Genomic DNA, 19,009 nt, shown 5'->3' with positions numbered 1-19,009 from the left:
AATTAATTTTCACATTTTGTAATCTCTCAACTCAAAAAAATTTTTTGTATGTCCCCAAAATAATTTTGGGTCAAATTCATAGAAACCGTATCTATGTTGTATACCGTGGTGATCAAACACTTTAACCGTTCCTTGTACATAACAGAAACAAAAATGTCTAAGTTTGACTTCCTGTAAACCCAGCTTGTGTGAACTCTTAATTGTTTTTGATTTTTTTCAGGAGGATAGACCACATTTCCAAATTTGAATCTCTCATCTTTTTACCTTGTAAACATTTGTAGACAAAAGCAAAATAACCAGATTCAGTCTCTACAATCAGATAAGTGAGTTTGCAGAAGACCGGTTCTGGATAAAATCAATTGACAAACTTGTCAGGAGAAAGAATTAAATGTAATAATTTTCTAAACTGCCTTAAGATATCCACAAGCAGAGTTTGGACCTCAATCTTTTGATCTTAAGTGGTTAACATAATCCATTTGTCCATCCATCCATCCATCCATCCATCCATCCATCCATCCATCCATCCATCCATCCATCCGTCCAGTTTATCTTTTTGGGGTCGCGAGGGTCTACTGGTGTCTATCTCCAGCAGTTATAGGGCGAGAGGCTGGGTACACCCTGGACAGGTCGCCAGTCCACCGCAGGGCAACAGAAAGACAGGACAAACAAACAACCATGCACACACACACACACACACACACACACACACACACACACACCTAAGGAGAATTTAGAGAGACAAATGAACCTAACAGTCATGTGTTTGGACTGTGGGAGGGAGCCAGAGTACCCGGAAAGAACCCACGCATGCACGGGGAGAACATACAAACTCCATGTAGAAAGACCCCAGGCTGAAATCAAACCCAGGACCTTCTTGCTGCAAGGGCTAACATAATACAAAGCAAAAATGTGATGCCAACCAAATCCCGCACACTGCACTTGGCACTACTAAACACTTATGAACACACTAATTTTTCTTTTATTACCATCTGGTAAGCTCATTTCACATATATAGCACACATGTAGAAAAAACGTTTTTCGTAAACATTTTATTGGAATTACAGATAGTCAGCAAGTACAGGGAATTGATATCTTGGATGTCAAAATATCAGCAAATAATTAAATGAAGAACATGAGGAAGAAGGGGAGAAGACGATGTCAAGACATGAGGGTGAAGATGCCAAAAATGTTGGGAGGATAATGTGACACAAATTAAATATGTAAACTGAGTAAAAGTATTAAGAAATTAGGAAGAAAATCATACATTTTATAATTTGGTACTTGCAGTTATTCCCCATATACCTAAAAATGCGTACTATCTCACTTTCAGCAGCCACAAACAGAAAACAGGTAGCAAGAAATGACAGCGTGCCTATCCGAGATAAGGCAGGGGTTAGAGGTCAGATCCCATTCCAACTCCGCTTAGTTTAGCTTAGCTTCGCAGGCTGATCGGCTTGTGAACTAAGCTGTGCCGTCCCAAAACTCCAGAACATATTTCAAAGGTTGCCCATTGTTGATGAACCGACTGGTCACATAAAAATTTTAGTTATACTTCTATGCTTAAAACATCTCAAAAGTTTCTGTGACAAATTCAGAAAAGTATGAGAATGCTAAGTGTCTACGCTCGCCTCCTCTGTTTACGACTAGTGGAGGTGCAATGCATTGTGGGATATGATGCTGGCCCAAGTCCGCAGAAGGATGGATCCTCAATAAAATGGATGAAATAAGAATATCTATGGGTTCTTTTAGAGTACTTCGTTTGATGCGTACTTAGGGTTGGAACAGTGCTTGAGCCACTGCCGATGAAGTGTCAAAAGCACGCGAAAACGCTGCTACAGACAACTATGCATGTTTTGAACCACATTACCCATAAGTCCTCGAGGGCAGTCCGACTTTCATTCCATATATTCAGACTTTCATTCCATATATTCAGACTTTCATTCAATATATTCAGACTTTCATTCCATATATTCAAGATTCATTCCATATATTCAGACTTTCATTCCATATATTCAGACTTTCATTCCATATATTCAAGATTAATTCCATATATTCAGACTTTCATTCCATATATTCAGACTTTCATTCCATATATTCAGACTTTCATTCCATATATTCAAGATTCATTCAATATATTCAGACTTTCATTCCATATATTCAGACTTTCATTCCATATATTCAGATTTTTGAATATAAATATAAATAATTTCCTGAACGGCATGCCATAATATATATATAATATATATATATATATATATATATATATAATTTCTACCCATCTTTTACCTGCAATCCTAGCCTCACTCTCTTGGTGACGGCAGTCTCAGGAAAGATGGCCTCCACATGGGGCACCAGCTTACTGGTGAGGCGGCCGCCCTCGGGGCCGATAAGATCACTTTCCTGCTGAATGCGAGAGACTACCGCAAAGTAAAGGGGGAAGTCGGTGGAGATGATTCGCCGAATCCTCTTTTTCTCCAGCTCCTCTTGACTCTCCAAGTCTACAACAAAGTGCAAACATGTCACTTTTAGTGTTACAACTGAGGTCAAGAGAAGTTACTGTAAGTTTCAGAGTTGCTAAGACAGTTGTCTTATTAAAAGTTTCCTTTCAGGGTTGCACATTAAGAGGACTACTGACTTATCTGCAAACTTGCGAGCTGTTATGGTAAACAACAACAGTTAAAATGAAATTGACCTTCATCCATGCCATTCAAAATAGTTTCCAGCACTTCATCTCCATAGCGATTGCGATGTTCCTTCCAGACTGAACCATTTTCACTTCGGAGGACCACAAGCTCCCGGTCTCCTCGGGCCAATGAGGCAAAGTGGGGGATTTCCACTATCACAGGCCTGTGAAGTTAAAAGCAACTTGTATAAAAGTCCTTAATATTTTTATAAAGTTTTGGGGTCTCTGGAAACTTGATAAAGCGCAATAAATGCAGGCCATTAACCATTTAGATAAGGAGACACCTGACCGTTTAAACACCAAAATTAGTATCTTAAAATCAGTCCTAAAATGTACATGTAACCTTTTCCTGACTGCATATGAATGCACAACAAAAAAACAACCATTACAAGTTAAACTCACCCCAGAAACTGCATACTGGAAGGGCCCAGAGAGATGATCCGACTAGCCAAGCCCTCCCCCTCCACTAGTGGAGGAGGCGTTGTCAGTTTCTGGGGTTTCACAAGACGGCAAGTGATGCGTGTCGGTGCGGCGCAGGTGCGGGGAGGGATGATCACCCGCAAGCCATGGTGTCTGCTTCCTCGCATGGATCCTCCACGCGCATCCACCATAAAACTCACCAGGAACCTGAACATTGTGGGGTGACAGGTAGGTTTAATGCAACAGCACCGATAGCAGTTTCTTAATATGCAATTAAAGGATTACTAACAATGAGCAAAATAACTGCTTGTCTCACCCTGTGTGAATGGGGCTGGCCACAGGGCTGACATTGTCTGAGGTCTCTGTAGCTGGACTGCTTGGGATAAGGGAATCCTCATCATACTCTTTTGGTAAAGGGATGGGCGTGTGCTGGGAAATATAAAAACACAAATGATTAGACATTAAGATGCTCCATAAAACAACAAATGGACAGGAAGAACAGCAATAGGTAGAGTAACATTTTGTGACTCTTTAAAATGTATATTTTATTGTGGAATATAATGTGAATGTGGGTGAAACCTACCTGGTCGAGCTGCACTGTCTCCGGTGACACACAGGGAATCCTGGGAATAGCAGGAGAGTATGGCCTGTGAGGGAGGAAATGTGGAAAATCAAAAGGCAGAACAGTGGCTTAAAATTGCAATGCAAAAAAAATAAAAAAAAATAATTTCCCAAGCAATGCAGTTTATAAATAGACAGACACTAGTGGTAAAATTGACTGCATCTGAATTCTGAGGTCCAACAGGTTATAAATAAATTATATGATCCTTAAAAGGTCTTGAGACTGGTTAAACTGGACTTTTGATGAAGTTTAGATTAACTATAGCACATATTGCACATTGCAGTCTCATTATGTGTTTACCACAAACTAAACCAGAAGTTTGTTTTAGTATGAAGAAAAACTATCCGCTAAAACAACTCAAACATCCCCATCTGCATAGCCTTAGCCTTGAAGCACAAAATATTTAATTACAAGTAAGTTAATATTCTTTATCTGAGGACAAGATGCTTTTTAACCTGCTCTGGCAAATAAAACCATAGAAATGGAAGACAAAGATAGGATTAAGGACTGCAAAGTGGTGTAGTTGGAAGTACTGTTGCAGCAAAAAGGGTCTTTCTGCATAGAGTTTGAATTCTCTGGCTTCCTCCGACAGTCCAGAAACGTCTCCTCTAATTATCCTTATAAATGTGTGTGTGCGTGGTTGTCTGTTCAGGGTGTACCCTGCCTCTTGCCCAATATGACCTCTGGAAATAGACACCAGCCCCCAGATTTTATAAAGCCAGCTTCTCTACTTAGACTTCAGTGAGTGCCCATGACTGTTACTATTTGAATGATGGGACCACAGCTGCCTCATACCAGCGACCTCAAGGATTAATATTATAATTTTTCTTCTAGCACAGGATGAATTCCTTACCACAGAGGACTTAATGAGCTAATTACCTCTATTAGAAAGATTGGATTAAAACCAGATCTTACCAGTAAACTCCAAAGAATTATTAATGTAATTGAATTTGTTTTTCTGTGTCTGATTTTCTGTATCATTGTAATGTTTTTCCTCATGTACAGCGCTTTGAGTGCCTTGTTGCTGAAAAGTGCTATATAAATAAACTTGACTTGAATATAGCAGGTAACTAACTATTTTCCATGTTTTTCTCTTGATTTTAAAATTGCCACCAGTTTTCAGCAGCTATTTTTTCATGCAATCATTGTCATGCAAACAACTCTGTTTTTGTATTTTATGTGAGCGTTATTTAACAAGGCAGGACAGATTAAGAACAGTTTCTCATTTATAACTGTGTCCTGGTAATAGACAGGACCTTATGACGGAAAAGGGAATAAGGGCTATAAGAGAAAGCATACTTCATATAAAAGCAATTAAAAACAGTATAAACATTACATGAAGCAAACATGTTACATAGAACATTGAGAAGTTATGTATAATTCAACATTCTTATCTCTGTTTTTTGAGAATATGATGTTATTTGCCTCAAATGTGATTTAGATAAACACACAAAAATATGGGTTAATTATTTTCCCTAAATGTATAAATAATACATCATATATAATGTTTGTAAACTGCATTAGCACACAGGGACACTATGTGCTCAGTAAAGCTATTTTAGGAGCAGAACTTCTATTGTTTAGAGTTTGAAAGTTAGAAGAATACAAACATTTAGTGGTGCACAAATAGGTTTGTATATCTGCCACAGTGTACTTACCTTTTTATCATGACTCTAACAGGAACTCAGGAAAAAGTCTCATTTAGCCTGCATGTGTAGTCTAAACCTCAGAGACCTAACTTACGTAGTGCCCGTGCCACCCTCAAAATCTCGGAGGGTTTTCTTTGGGGAGAGAAAGTCATCATCCTGGTCTTTGAAGTCATCAAGTTTCAAATAGCGTGCTCCATCCAGCCCGAGCAATTCATCTCCTGTGGATATAATAAAAAGGAAGATAAAGGCTGAAAGTAAAGACAAAATAATGTTAAATGGTAAAGAACAGGTTTTAAGGAGAACAGTGTTGTAGAAAACTGGATAAGAACAAGGTAGAGCATGCAAGATGATGAGTTCTACAAATTTCCTATATCAAAAAAAGAAAAGAAAATATATATATATATATATATATATATATATATATATATATATATATATATATATATATATATATATATATATATATATATATATATATATATATATATATATATATATATAGATACATGCCAATATGACTTATTTACAGTGTATTTTAAAACCATAGCTATCCAGTTCAAATGTAAATAATTTCAGCTGATTTGATCCAAAAAGTCAAAGTGGTAGTTATCACACTATTACGCCATCTTTCCCATCCCTTCGCCTTCAAGAAACCACAGAAAACAATAGCCACGAGGCAACTTTAAATATTGAAGTTAAAGTAATGGAGTCACACCAACAACACAGAGCACATGGAAACCAAAGTAGTGGAAAAAGAAGAGTGGTAAGACAGTGATCTTTAGGACAGTTCAGTACACTGCATGGACGGTAGACTGCAAGGCAACCTGGTGACAGTCATTTAACTTTTTTGTGAGCATGCTAATTAAGGATGACATAACGTGGTGATTGTTGTTTCTGTGTAGGAGAAAACACTTTAGTTATTTAACAGAAATATTTTTAGAAATATTGTTCAACTTCTAATTTAAGCACTTAAACAGACAGATGTTCACAGACAACTATCAGTAGTGGCTGTTTAGCAAACACCAAAAACATTAAACAAGACCAAAAGCATTGAAAATGAGGCTTATGCACAGCTGCCTGTGCTTATTTTAAACAGCAAATGTTTTCAAGAGTGTCACAGATGCTGAACAGCATGTTTTAATCTGCTAATGGGTCAAAAAGTAGAGCAATGTTAGATTGGAAGGTAGCCATTTTTGACTAATTAGAATTATGTCCATAATAAACTCATTTCAACTTGGATTGGGCGCTGGTTAAAGCAAAATGAGACTACTATACATGCTGATGAAAAGCAGAGCTAATATTTTTGAAATAAGTTTCTGAAGAAGCTGGAATAGAAACAAGAACAGAGATACAATAGAGAAGATGAAGATACAGACAAGAAAACAGTGCTGGAGTTGAAAGACAAAGAATAATTAGAAAGACAATTATTGACACACAGGGATAATGAAAGTAACCGCTATGACAGCACACATTCACTAGCCAACGGACCGGACAAGGCAGAGAGTATGGATACAATCCTACCTAAAGTTAGCTGGCAAACTCCTACAAAACGAATAGAAAGAAGGGTTATAAACTGTATACATTTACACACCAGTATATATTGTGACACTTTTGATACTTCCCATGCAGTTTTCCTATACATTTCCTATAAAATATGAAGGAGCTGGAAAAAAACACAATAAAAGTAACAGTGCCCTTCACAATTATTGGCCAACTAGGCAAAGATGTGTAAAAAGCCTTAAAACCAATTAATGTTCTATTGTCGTACTATAATCGCATTTTTAAATATTTTAAAAAATAAACCTTAATTTGGGTGCATTTACTTAATGGCAAAACAAATCTCACATTGTTTTTTTTTAAGTATAAAATTACTTAATGTACATCACTTTGGTCAACCATTTGTTGTTTTTATGTGTGCTTTATAAATAAATTGGATTGGTTCAGATTAGATAGAAGCCACAATTATTGGGAATCCCGAACATTTAAGACTTACAAGTTTTGACCAAAGAAGCTAAACCCACCTCTATTCATTGTGATGACAACAACTGTGCAAGGGGCTGAAAACAGTCGTCTAACATAAATCTAACAGAAAACCTACCTTCATCTTCGGAAACATCCAAAATCTCATCTACTGTCTCTGGAAAGCTCATCCGATGCTTCTCTGTGGTCATCTGTGAAGAACCAAACGGACATTAGAAGTAAGAGGAAAGTTGGGAAAAGAGACAGGAAGCTTAATGCTTAAAATATTTGCAAGAAGCTAAAGGAGCTTTATGAAGAAATAAGTTATTTTTGTCATTAACCTATTTGTCAAAACATTTAAAATATCAGTGTACAAAGTGCATAATGTGTTACTCACCATGGAAACAGACTCCTCAGTAACCAGCTTTAACACATCAATGACAGAAATATAACCCAGTCGCTTAGCGATGCCAAGGGGAGATGTTCCATTCTACATGGAGAAATAAAACTCTTTTAGGCTGTTTTCCTTTTCCTAATTAAATATCAGCATATTTACTTTGTGCACACAGTGTACAAGTGTAGGCTTTCAAACATTTCTATACAAAGCAATTGCAGAACTTTAAAGTGCAGCAAAGCAACCATTACAGTGAATTCAGTCGACATGAAAAAGACCCCAACTGTATTTTAAGAATATAACATTACTTATTGTATATTCTTTCTCAAAGCAAGAGATAAATGTATTGCTTGGGTTTATATTTCACACAAAACAACATTTGTTATCTTTTATCCTATAACTAAATTACATAGCTATGTTTTGATGCAAAAAGAAAGAACACCAAGAAACTAAAAGGTTTGAGTGCCTCTGTATCTTGATATGCTTAAACTGTGATTGTTTCCTATCATTGTAATGAGTGCAATTATGTGACAATCCCTAAACTGTTTTTCAAGTGTTTTCAATGTTAGATGATTGCAATAGTGACCTCATTTAAACAAGATAAACCGATGTTTTGACAACTGCAGAGATGTATAGAAATTACAAGTATGAATATGTATAAATCATGATTTTCAAAACCTTGTTGGGAATAAATGCATAAACAAACAAACAAATAAAGGCTTTGAATGTCTTACTGATGTGATTTCATTAGGCAGAGCTCCATGTTTTAGTAACAAGGTGACAATATCAGTGTGCCCCTGTTGAGCTGCCTGGTGCAAAGGGGTGTAGCCCATCTGCAGGTATAAAAACAGAGGATGTACATTCAGACAAAATTAGAGAGCAAAAAGCAAAGTTCCCAGCTCTTAAAATAAGTGGAAAGTTTTACCCTTGTTTTGGCATTAACATGAGCCTGCTGCTGCAGAAGGAACTTCACCATCTTGATGTTGCCATAGTGACAGGCCACATGAAGGGGGGTATAGCCCATCTGAGAGAAGATGAGACTTTATGAATAACTTTGAACTGTCTGATTCAATCTGTTGTAAATATTTCGAAAACGTTACAGCATGACAACAAATAATTGTAAAGCTGAGTTATTTAAACAGATCACACCTCTTAATAAAAATACATATCTATTAAGAGCAGTGCGATAGCATAAAAATGAGCAAAGAACCTGAATCATTTTGGCTACTCTTATGGTCAGTGTCATTGTTTCTACAACTTTTCTAACCTCCTGTATAAGCTGGTTATGCTGCAATGCCAACACTGACTTGGGCGTAAACCAAAATAAGTGGAGATTCCGTCTAAGCTGTATTGTTTATTTCCTCCTCCAAAACATTGGTACAGTTAACATGTTTGTTCGCACCACTGGCTACAACATAAAGAAAAGCTACCGAATGGGGTTCCATTAATTTAAAACAACACATCTCTATTATAGAAATGTTCACCAGTCACATTTTCCAAGTCCAAGTCAAGCCTCAAGGCGTTCTTCCTAAGTCCAAGTCAAGGTTCAAGTCTCTAATAGCTGAAAAAAAAAAACATTCAGGATGACTAGTGTGCTAATAACCAGTGTTGGGAACATTACTTTAAAAAAGTAACTAGCTATAGTTACTTGTTACTGCTCCAAAAAAGTAACTTGAGTTAGTGACTCAGTTACTGTACAATCGAAGTTCAGTTACTTTTTAGAATCTAAAATGATGTTACAAGTTGCTGACCAGAAAAATCAATCCTTTTCTGTTTGCAGGGTGTAGGACTGTCGGAGCTCGTGCTGACCGCAGCAGTGCTTGGGTTGTTAGCCACAAGTGTTGTGGAAAGGTGAGACAATGCGAGGTGATTTATAAGGTTGGAGTTGCTGGTCATGGACATGGATAATTTCTTTGTTCCCGGATATAACTTGCAAATCCCATGCACATTCAGCGAAGGTGAAATATTGTTTATACTTCCAACTTTCAAACGCTCTCTTTGAATTTACAAGACTTCGCCTCCATTGTCACGTTTCTCTCTTGCTGTTGCTTTACTCTGTGTGGTGAAAACCCACCTACCTGATGCCTTCTCAGCCAATTGGCGTCATGTTTGCCGCTATTTGTCCATGCCCCCCCTCTCCACTCCCCCAGCTCCTGCTTTTTCCTTGAAGAGCTTTATAAAACACTTACTGCAGCTGCGGGAGAAAAGCAGATCTCTCCGCAGCAGCAGACTGTGCTCTTATTATACCCAGCTTATTGAGTCGCAGTAACGCATCGCGTTACATTGTAAACATCATAACGGCATTACGGAAATGAGAAACGTAACTAGTTAGATTACATCGTTATCGAAAAAGTAACGCAGTTACTAACGTCGTTATTTTGTAACCCCTTTACTCCCAACACTGCTGACAGCGTTGCCTTGCTGTCGGTTATCAATTTGAATCAAGTAGTTTTTTCCTTAAATGTAATGTGTTAGATTAGACCTAATAAGAATCTTTTTCAGAACATATAATGAAACAGGCAAACAAAAGTGTTAGGAACAGTTTCATTTCTGTTTCTCTTCCCCTTTATAACATAGCTATAGCTAACATAATCTTTGTTAGCAACTCTAGTTATAAAAAACAGTGAAGTCATCTAATGGAGTTTTATTATTCTCAAATCCCTTCTCATTTTTGACCTCTGTATAGGCAAAGACTAGGAAGCAGGATACTGTTTAAATAAGCTGATGAGTCTACGCTATGATTCTGATGTTAGTCTCTATACTGAAGTAATTTTAGCAGATTAAACTAATTTTGTCAATCCATGCACTTGTTTCGGGGGGTGTAAATTACCCGTGAAGCAGCATAGACGGATGCGCCCTGTTTTACCAAAGTGTCTGCTATGCCCACATGACCCTCCTGAGCTACAAGATGCAGAGGGATCAGTCCATTCTGAAAAGCAACAACAAAGAAGAACTCATACACATTGAACTGTTCAGTTTAGCTTGCTTCCCTAAGCATTTTTGTATATTAAAAAACAACAGTTAGTCATTGATCTCAAAGAACAATGAACAAGATTTTGTGCCATTCTACTTTACCTTGTTTCCTAGGTTTACGTTTGCCTGTTTTGAGATAAGCAGAGCCACCATATCCAGCCGCCCCTCCTGTGATGCCAGGTGTAAGGGCGTAATGCCTTGGAGGGACTCTGCATTTGGGGTCGCTCCATTCTGAAGCAGAACACTGGCCACCTCCATCTGGTTCTGCTTGGCCGCTATGTGCAGAGGAGTGTAACCGTTCTGGAGAAACAAACAAAGGCACACATACAAGCATGGACTTTGCTCTTTTGAACGCGTGTCTGAGTGCAACTTACAATGCATACTTGAATGCTGTTGTAAAAGAGCCCTCGCAAGCCAAAGACAGGTGCAAGAGTTTCTCTATAGGAAAAGGGCTTGTGTGAGTATGTGCACACTCATCACTGAGCATCTTACTCGGGCAGTGCTGTGTGCAGATCCTCCCTTGCTGACCAGGAGTTTAACAACATCCAGGTTGTTGTGATGGACGGCCACATGAAGGGGTGTCAGACCGTTCTGTCAACCACACACATTTACACATGTAAACATATATAAACCCAGAGACATAAATACACAGAAACATGTATGTATGTATGGGACACACACTATGGTAATAAGCTGAGAAAGCAACATTTGCTCAACAGACTTAAGCCCTTAGATTTAACTTTTCAAGAACAGAAGTTAAGTCATGGCTCACTTTTCCTGCTGCATTTGGGTTGGCGCCTCTCTCCAGAAGAAGCTCTGCTACATCTACTTTTCCATATTTAGAAGCTACATGGAGAGGAGTGAAACCTTTCTGCTCCAAATATGACGAAAACAAAACACATGAAAAATGTTTGATAGATATATTTACGCAATGACACTGCAAAATGTGATGTCATGATTTCATAATCTACTCCACCTTTGTCATCTTGATCTGCTGGGCACCCGCATCCAATAATATCCGTATGGTGTGGACATGTCCTTCACGTGCAGCGATGTGTAAGGGCGTGTGACCTGCGGTTGTAGCCGAGTCAGAGTTAGCCTTGTGCTCCAGGAGCAGCTTGACCAATTCTTTGTGGCCCATTCGAGCCGCACAGTGTAGGGGTGTCTGGTCATCCTGTTGGGGGATAAAAACATCTCTGAAAGAGTTTTATATAACAAATGGAAAAACAATAATAATAATAATAATAACCAACACCAAGATATTCATAACATAAACTCAAGGTGAGTCTCATGCTGCTTCTTTGAGAATATAAAAAGCAGGAATTGATTAAACAAATAAGTTTTTTTTAAACAATGAAAGTGCAAAGATTTTGATGATCATACCTTTGCCTTTGCATCCACTTGTGCTGCATTCTGTAGCAGGAACTGAGCCACTTCACAGTGTCCTGCTCTAGAGGCCATATGGAGGGGTGTCTCCACTTTCTGATGCATATAAATACAAAGACCCACTTAATCAAACTGTATACAAGTACTCCGTTCTTGAGAATTTTATTTGAATAATCAGTAGTAATAGTCAGTATTGCTGGTCAATGACAAAACCGGGTTAAGATCTATTTATTAATTCAAATAGTTATAAACAGGGTATCGAGACATTATCATTTCTGGATTTCTTTATATTTCCAGGCTTTTATTTCTAGATACTTCAGTTGATCTTTAGGCAATTGCGATTACAGATGTTTCATGTGATTTTGTTACAATGTTTCGAGTTTAGTATCAGTGTGCTCTAAACATTAAAACTGCACAACAATTAATTTTATGACATCCGTCACAGCCATCCACTACAGACACAGATCTGTATGTGAGCTCACATTCACGGTCACTCAAAATAATGAGATTTTTAATCTGATAACAAAAAACCTCAGCTTTGTTTTTTGTGTCAACAATGTGGTGATCTTATTACCCTCAGATAACAAGCTCTCAAGCTCATTTCATAGTGATAATGGTTCAATTAGGTAATTTTTCTGAGAAAAAGTGGAAGGCTCATTTTGTCACCGTAACACTTTTATTATGTCATATCCAGATGATGTCATCTGGAGCTCTTTTTGCAATAAAAGTTTCAGTGTCACATTATCTACAGAAATTCCAATATCATCATTAACATCTCATTATATGAAAAATAATTTCAAACTTGTTTTCTTGGAATGGAGGTTTCAGTTTCTCACAATTGTGAGATACTGAAACCTTGAACTCGTTTTGTTGATAAATTTCATGATCATCATTGTCATCATCATCCTCATCTATTTTCTCATCTTATTATATCAAAAAGGTCAAAATATTAAAATATTGGGTTAATTTATTCATTTCAAGCTGAAAACACCAATCACAAATGCACTGCTATTATAGATTGCCGTTGCAGGCTTGTCTTCTAGGACTACATTTGTTTGCTTTGTATTGGTTGGTTTGCTTTGTGTAATTTATCACCCAGTGCTTACATTCTACATTTACATTGACATGACTTATTTTACTAACTTCATACATCATAGTTTTTTGTCATTTTCTTTAAAATGAATATTTGTAAACCGTTCTTTTGTGTCATTTCACAGTCACCCTTTTAACTTAAATGCATTAATTTTCTTTTTTAAAATAACTTGGTAGTCTGCTTATCATCTTAAAAAAAATCACATCAAAATAAGTCACAGTGTGGTAGATTAAAACTAAGAGGAATAGTATTGTTTTACCATATGTGAAAATAAATTCTGGGTAGATTGTTCTGGGCATAAGGAAACAGTCAATCCAAGCAGCGTGCAAGGCCTGTCTGGAAAAATGTTTAGATAAGGAAAAGTTCTTGGAGTGAGGAAAGACTAACGGACTTGTTATTGTAGAAGCTAACTTATAGGCTGGATAGAAACAGTCCAGGTGGAAAGAATTATATCTTGAATCCTGCCAGGTCGCTTTGACATTAAAGGTCAGTGTGCCAGAACATGAGCATAAATGGGATGGTAAATCGGATCGGTCAAGAGTTTCACATACAGGTCCTTCTCAAAATATTAGCATATTGTGATAAAGTTCATTATTTTCCATAATGTCATGATGAAAATTTAACATTCATATATTTTAGATTCATTGCACACTAACTGAAATATTTCAGGTCTTTTATTGTCTTAATACGGATGATTGTGGCATACAGCTCATGAAAACCCAAAATTCCTATCTCACAAAATTTGCATATTTCATCCGACCAATAAAAGAAAAGTGTTTTTAATACAAAAAACGTCAACCTTCAAATAATCACGTACAGTTATGCACTCAATACTTGGTCGGGAATCCTTTGGCAGAAATGAGTGCTTCAATGCGGCGTGGCATGGAGGCAATCAGCATGTGGCACTGCTGAGGTCTTATGGAGGCCCAGGATGCTTCGATAGCGGCCTTTAGCTCATCCAGAGTGTTGGGTCTTGAGTCTCTCAACGTTCTCTTCACAATATCCCACAGATTCTCTATGGGGTTCAGGTCAGGAGAGTTGGCAGGCCAATTGAGCACAGTGATACCATGGTCAGTAAACCATTTACCAGTGGTTTTGGCACTGTGACCAGGTGCCAGGTCATGCTGAAAAATGAAATCTTCATCTCCATAAAGCTTTTCAGCAGATGGAAGCATGAAGTGCTCCAAAATCTCCTGATAGCTAGCTGCATTGACTCTGCCCTTGATAAAACACAGTGGACCAACACCAGCAGCTGACACGGCACCCCAGACCATCACTGACTGTGGGTACTTGACACTGGACTTCTGGCATTTTGGCATTTCCTTCTCCCCAGTCTTCCTCCAGACTCTGGCACCTTGATTTCCGAATGACATGCAGAATTTGCTTTTATCCGAAAAAAGTACTTTGACCACTGAGCAACAGTCCAGTGCTGCTTCTCTGTAGCCCAGGTCAGGCGCTTCTGCCGCTGTTTCTGGTTCAAAAGTGTCTTGACCTGGGGAATGCGGCACCTGTAGCCCATTTCCTGCACACGCCTGTGCACGGTGGCTCTGGATGTTTCTACTCCAGACTCAGTCCACTGCTTCGGCAGGTCCCCCAAGGTCTGGAATCGGCCCTTCTCCACAATCTTCCTCAGGGTCCGGTCACCTCTTCTCGTTGTGCAGCGTTTTCAGCCACACGTTTTCCTTCCCACAGACTTCCCACTGAGGTGCCTTGATACAGCACTCTGGAAACAGCCTATTCATTCAGAAATTTCTTTCTGTGTCTTACCCTCTTGCTTGAGGGTGTCAATATTGGCCTTCTGGACAGCAGTCATGTCGGCAGTCTTACCCATGATTGGGGTTTTGAGTGATGAACCTGGCTGGGAGTTTTAAAGGCCTCAGGAATCTTTTGCAGGTGTTTAGAGTTAACTCGTTGATTCAGATGATTAGGTTCATAGCTCGTTTAGAGACCCTTTTAATGATATGCTAATTTTGTGAGATAAGAATTTTGGGTTTTCATGAGCTGTATGCCAAAATCATCCGTATTAAGACAATAAAAGACCTGACATTTTTCAGTTAGTGTGCAATGAATCTAAAATATATGAATGTTAAATTTTCATCATGACATTATGGAAAATAATGAACTTTATCACAATATGCTAATATTTTGAGAAGGACCTGTATATGCCCCAACTTGTGTTAGGGATTTGGGATTCTTTGGGATTTCATATTATGAAGATGTGTTCTGAATAAAAGGCTTTGAGAGGAAATCAGTTGTCTTTTCATCATTTTTATATTAGTAAACTTTCTTCTCTAACAACAGCAGGTACATCCATTTTTGGTATTCGTATATCAATTCTAAAAGTAAATGCACTACTTTTCCATATTTTATAAGACTACACAGAAACTGTAAATAAAGGCTAAAGATAACCATCACTAGCTAACAAAGATTCATAAGCAAAAAAGATGCCTTGTTTTAAATCTGTTTTGTTATAGCATAACAGTAGTTCTTACCACATTGGAAGCATTAGGTGAAGCCCCTCTTTGGAGCAGGTTCTTTACAATGTTTAGATGGCCCATAAATGATGCTACATGAAGAGGAGTGAGACCAGACTATACAAATAAACAGAAAAAGTCAGAAAAGGTAATTAGGATCAAAATAGAAAGCATTACAACCAGTAATATTATTGTTTATAAATGAATTCAGTGAATTCAGTTTAAAATATTAGACAGTGGCGGTTCTTGCATGGATAGTGCGCCTCTTCTGCTATTCCCAACCAATGGAAATGCAGTTCTGAAGCAAGATTACATGCAGTGCATCTCCCAACTGAAAATGCACACATCTAACCAATAGAAAACCTGTTCAAGTCACAACTGACAGATTTTCTATTTTATCTGATGGCCCACAATCTAATTCTGCCCTGGATAACTGCCCATTTGTCATATATAAAAAAACTGCCACTGCAGATGGATGACAATCATTTCTCACAGGGAAAATAATGTTATTTAAAAACACTGTACCTTCTTCGGTATTTCAGTTGGAATATTACCAAAGCTTTGAATAAAGCTTTGTCTCAAAGCTGCAGAATAGAACTGCCATGTGTTATTTTTTTTTTTTTTACAATCAATCAATTAATCAATCAATCACATTTACGATAAAAACACACATCTAATGCTCAAACTTCCATGAATTAAAAGCCAATGAAAACAGTGTCAAGCATCAAAGTTTTCTAAGTGAAAAGTGACATGATATTTTGACACATATTCTCACCTCCGTGACAGCTTCCAAGGAAGCAGAGTGCTTTAACAGCAGGTCCATTGACCTCATGTGGTTCTTCTTGCAAGCAATATGAAGAGGTGTGAAGCCATTCTGGGGTACAAGAGAAAAAGAGTTCAAAACATATTTTGGACCTTTAAATACAAGTGCTGTTTTATGAACACAAAACTAAATGCCTAAACATTTTCAGCAGAAAAGAAAAACTTTGACGGATTTATTACTTTCAAACTACGCAATGTAGCATGGCTCTATTAGGTAAGAAAGTTTCACTTTCCAAGATATGGCAAAACAGCAACTCACCAGAGCACGAGAATTAGCTTTGGCTCCTTTGTCCAGTAGGACTTTGGCCATGCGATGGTGACCGCAGTGGGCTGCTACATGAAGCGGGGTTAGATGGTCCAGTGTGATGTCATCGATCTCAGCATTGTATTGCAGTAGCTGCCGGACACAGTCCATGTGATCCCCCTGAGCTGCCATGTGAATTGGGGACAGACCGTTCTATGGAACAAATAAACGAAAAGGAAGAATGGTGGCCTGAAAGTAGGTTTCTTAATAACAGAAAAACTATTTTGAAAACCAGCTAATGTTCTAACAAAAAGAAAAAAATTAGAAAGTCTGAAATGTTTTTGAAAAATACATTAGTGTTCACTGAATAGATTCATTAGTTCCTTTAAAAAAAAACCTTCAAGGTGGGATAAAGGCCCCTTTTGCTTTTTCCATGTGTTTTAGCGAGAGGACCAATGCGGTTAGGGAAGTAGAAGTGAGCCCTCCTCTGTTACGCCCCTAACTCGACCAGGGTAGTAGTCACAGCCCGCGCTAGCTGATTTTTATAAGAGCTAGCCGGCTTTGTGCGAGAAGGTGATGTAGTCATGAGGCACAACCAGCCACAGGATGGCTGGTTAAAGGAAGCAAGACTCAGAAATGAGTTACGACAACAAGAGTAAGAAGGTGAGATAAATTATTGAAATTCAAAGCATTTGCTGCGCTCCACTCCACATCCACCATTATTGTTTTGAAAAGAATAGCATTGGGAGACTTCTGACTCCGATTTCATGCACAGTGCACTGCCGGGATCAGTACTAAGAGCACAATGCAGTGTGGGGCATCGACGTCTCCATTTGTTATTTATGAATGGCCAGAGGGAGTTCAAAGGTGGCTTGTCTTTGCGGGTTTAGGGTGGAAATGTTTTGCAAAAAAGGCTTTTCATAGCTCTTTAGGATCTAGAGGCATATACCTGACCAAGGTGCCATTAAACTAGATTTCATCACAAACTGCTAATTAAATGCTGACTGTGACTGCTTTACTATTAAAAAAAAACTTTATTTCTTTTGATCGTAGGCTGAAAAACAGTAGAGAAAGTGACAATAACAATACCTTAGTTTTGGCCTGGATGGGAGCACCATGTTCCAGTAGGATTTCAATAACGCGAACATGACCGTTCCGGGCTGCACAGTGAAGAGGAGTCAGCTCATCCTGCGAAGAGATTGATGAAGTCAGAAGTAAATAGAAAGAAGTTAAACAACAGTATGAATCAGTATAAAAATATACACAGAAACAACAACAATATGGGAATGGTTTTGCTCATCAACAAGCTCCTGCAAAAATCAAATTAGGCTGAGGCTGAAATTTACTCCACCTTTGTTTTGGCATCGATCTGAGCTCCTCTGTCCAGCAGTAAACTGACCATCATCACGTTGCCCCTTCTGGAGGCTATATGAAGAGGTGTGATTCCATTCTGGAGAGCAGATTAATTATATAGTTTGTTGTATGTCACAAGTTACAACCAGAAAAATAGTGCAACAGAACATTGTGACTTTATATGATGTGTTTTGACAAAACAGGCATTATGACTTAAGATTATATAGTGACTCTGTGTGAAATTCAATCTACTTATAGTTTTTATAAAAGTATAAATGGTGAACATGAATGACTTTTCTCAGTTCTATTACCATATAACAGGTCCTAACAACCTAAATTGCATATGTTTAATGGTATTCAATGACATAGCTAATTATTACCGTTTGTGATTATGAGAATAATTATGATAATAATATTAAAACAATAAAAAGAAATATAAAAATAACCAATATCTCCATTTTGTGGCAGATTTATGCAAATATTTTTTATGGAAAGAGGAGGAGGATAGCTTTTGGGCCGTCTATCCCTAATAGAAGTGATGAGGAGGTAGACCCTGACTTTTAATTTGATTTGTCTGCAACTTGTACACTCTAGGCATTATCATAATAGGAAAAGGATGCAGCATGCATCCCCACTGAGTATATATATAGCAAGTTTAACACAAATTTTCCATGTGAGATTGTTCTACTGCAATAATATATTAACTTAAAGGCCTTTTACAACTCTTTACTATGTATCCTGATGAGATGAGAGAATGCTGTGAGCACTACAAATGAAAACAATTTTCATCTTGTTGGATAATGTGAATGTCTAATTATGTGAAATCTGAGGGTCGGGAGTGAGGAAAGGAAAGGAATATATACTGTAAATCTTTATATAAAGTATATATATTATTTAAATCTATGGGAAGGCAAAAGAAATGGGGGACGTTTGTAGT

General features: G+C 37.8%; 1 protein-coding gene across 1 annotated transcript in view; it reads right to left on the bottom strand.

The window, feature by feature from the left end:
- LOC124872285 (ankyrin-1-like) overlaps positions 1-19,009 on the bottom strand; it is a 58,275-nt gene that overhangs the window by 38,710 nt on the left and 556 nt on the right. The window contains exons 3-24 of the mRNA XM_047372094.1: positions 18,071-18,169; positions 17,809-17,907; positions 16,735-16,932; positions 16,429-16,527; positions 15,672-15,770; positions 12,084-12,182; positions 11,677-11,874; positions 11,473-11,571; positions 11,193-11,291; positions 10,803-11,000; positions 10,558-10,656; positions 8,653-8,751; positions 8,462-8,560; positions 7,731-7,823; positions 7,473-7,545; positions 6,896-6,916; positions 5,469-5,592; positions 3,687-3,750; positions 3,420-3,532; positions 3,086-3,310; positions 2,693-2,847; positions 2,287-2,498 (exon numbers count right to left, since the gene is read on the bottom strand). Coding sequence (XP_047228050.1) covers positions 2,287-2,498; positions 2,693-2,847; positions 3,086-3,310; positions 3,420-3,532; positions 3,687-3,750; positions 5,469-5,592; positions 6,896-6,916; positions 7,473-7,545; positions 7,731-7,823; positions 8,462-8,560; positions 8,653-8,751; positions 10,558-10,656; positions 10,803-11,000; positions 11,193-11,291; positions 11,473-11,571; positions 11,677-11,874; positions 12,084-12,182; positions 15,672-15,770; positions 16,429-16,527; positions 16,735-16,932; positions 17,809-17,907; positions 18,071-18,169 — 2,664 coding nt within the window. The remainder of the gene's footprint in view (positions 1-2,286; positions 2,499-2,692; positions 2,848-3,085; positions 3,311-3,419; positions 3,533-3,686; positions 3,751-5,468; positions 5,593-6,895; positions 6,917-7,472; positions 7,546-7,730; positions 7,824-8,461; positions 8,561-8,652; positions 8,752-10,557; positions 10,657-10,802; positions 11,001-11,192; positions 11,292-11,472; positions 11,572-11,676; positions 11,875-12,083; positions 12,183-15,671; positions 15,771-16,428; positions 16,528-16,734; positions 16,933-17,808; positions 17,908-18,070; positions 18,170-19,009) is intronic.

The sequence above is a fragment of the Girardinichthys multiradiatus genome, chromosome 8, assembly GCF_021462225.1.
Source record: "Girardinichthys multiradiatus isolate DD_20200921_A chromosome 8, DD_fGirMul_XY1, whole genome shotgun sequence".
Taxonomy (NCBI): domain Eukaryota; kingdom Metazoa; phylum Chordata; class Actinopteri; order Cyprinodontiformes; family Goodeidae; genus Girardinichthys; species Girardinichthys multiradiatus.
Note: the sequence above shows the minus strand (reverse complement) of the source record. Positions and strands in the feature narration are given on the sequence as shown.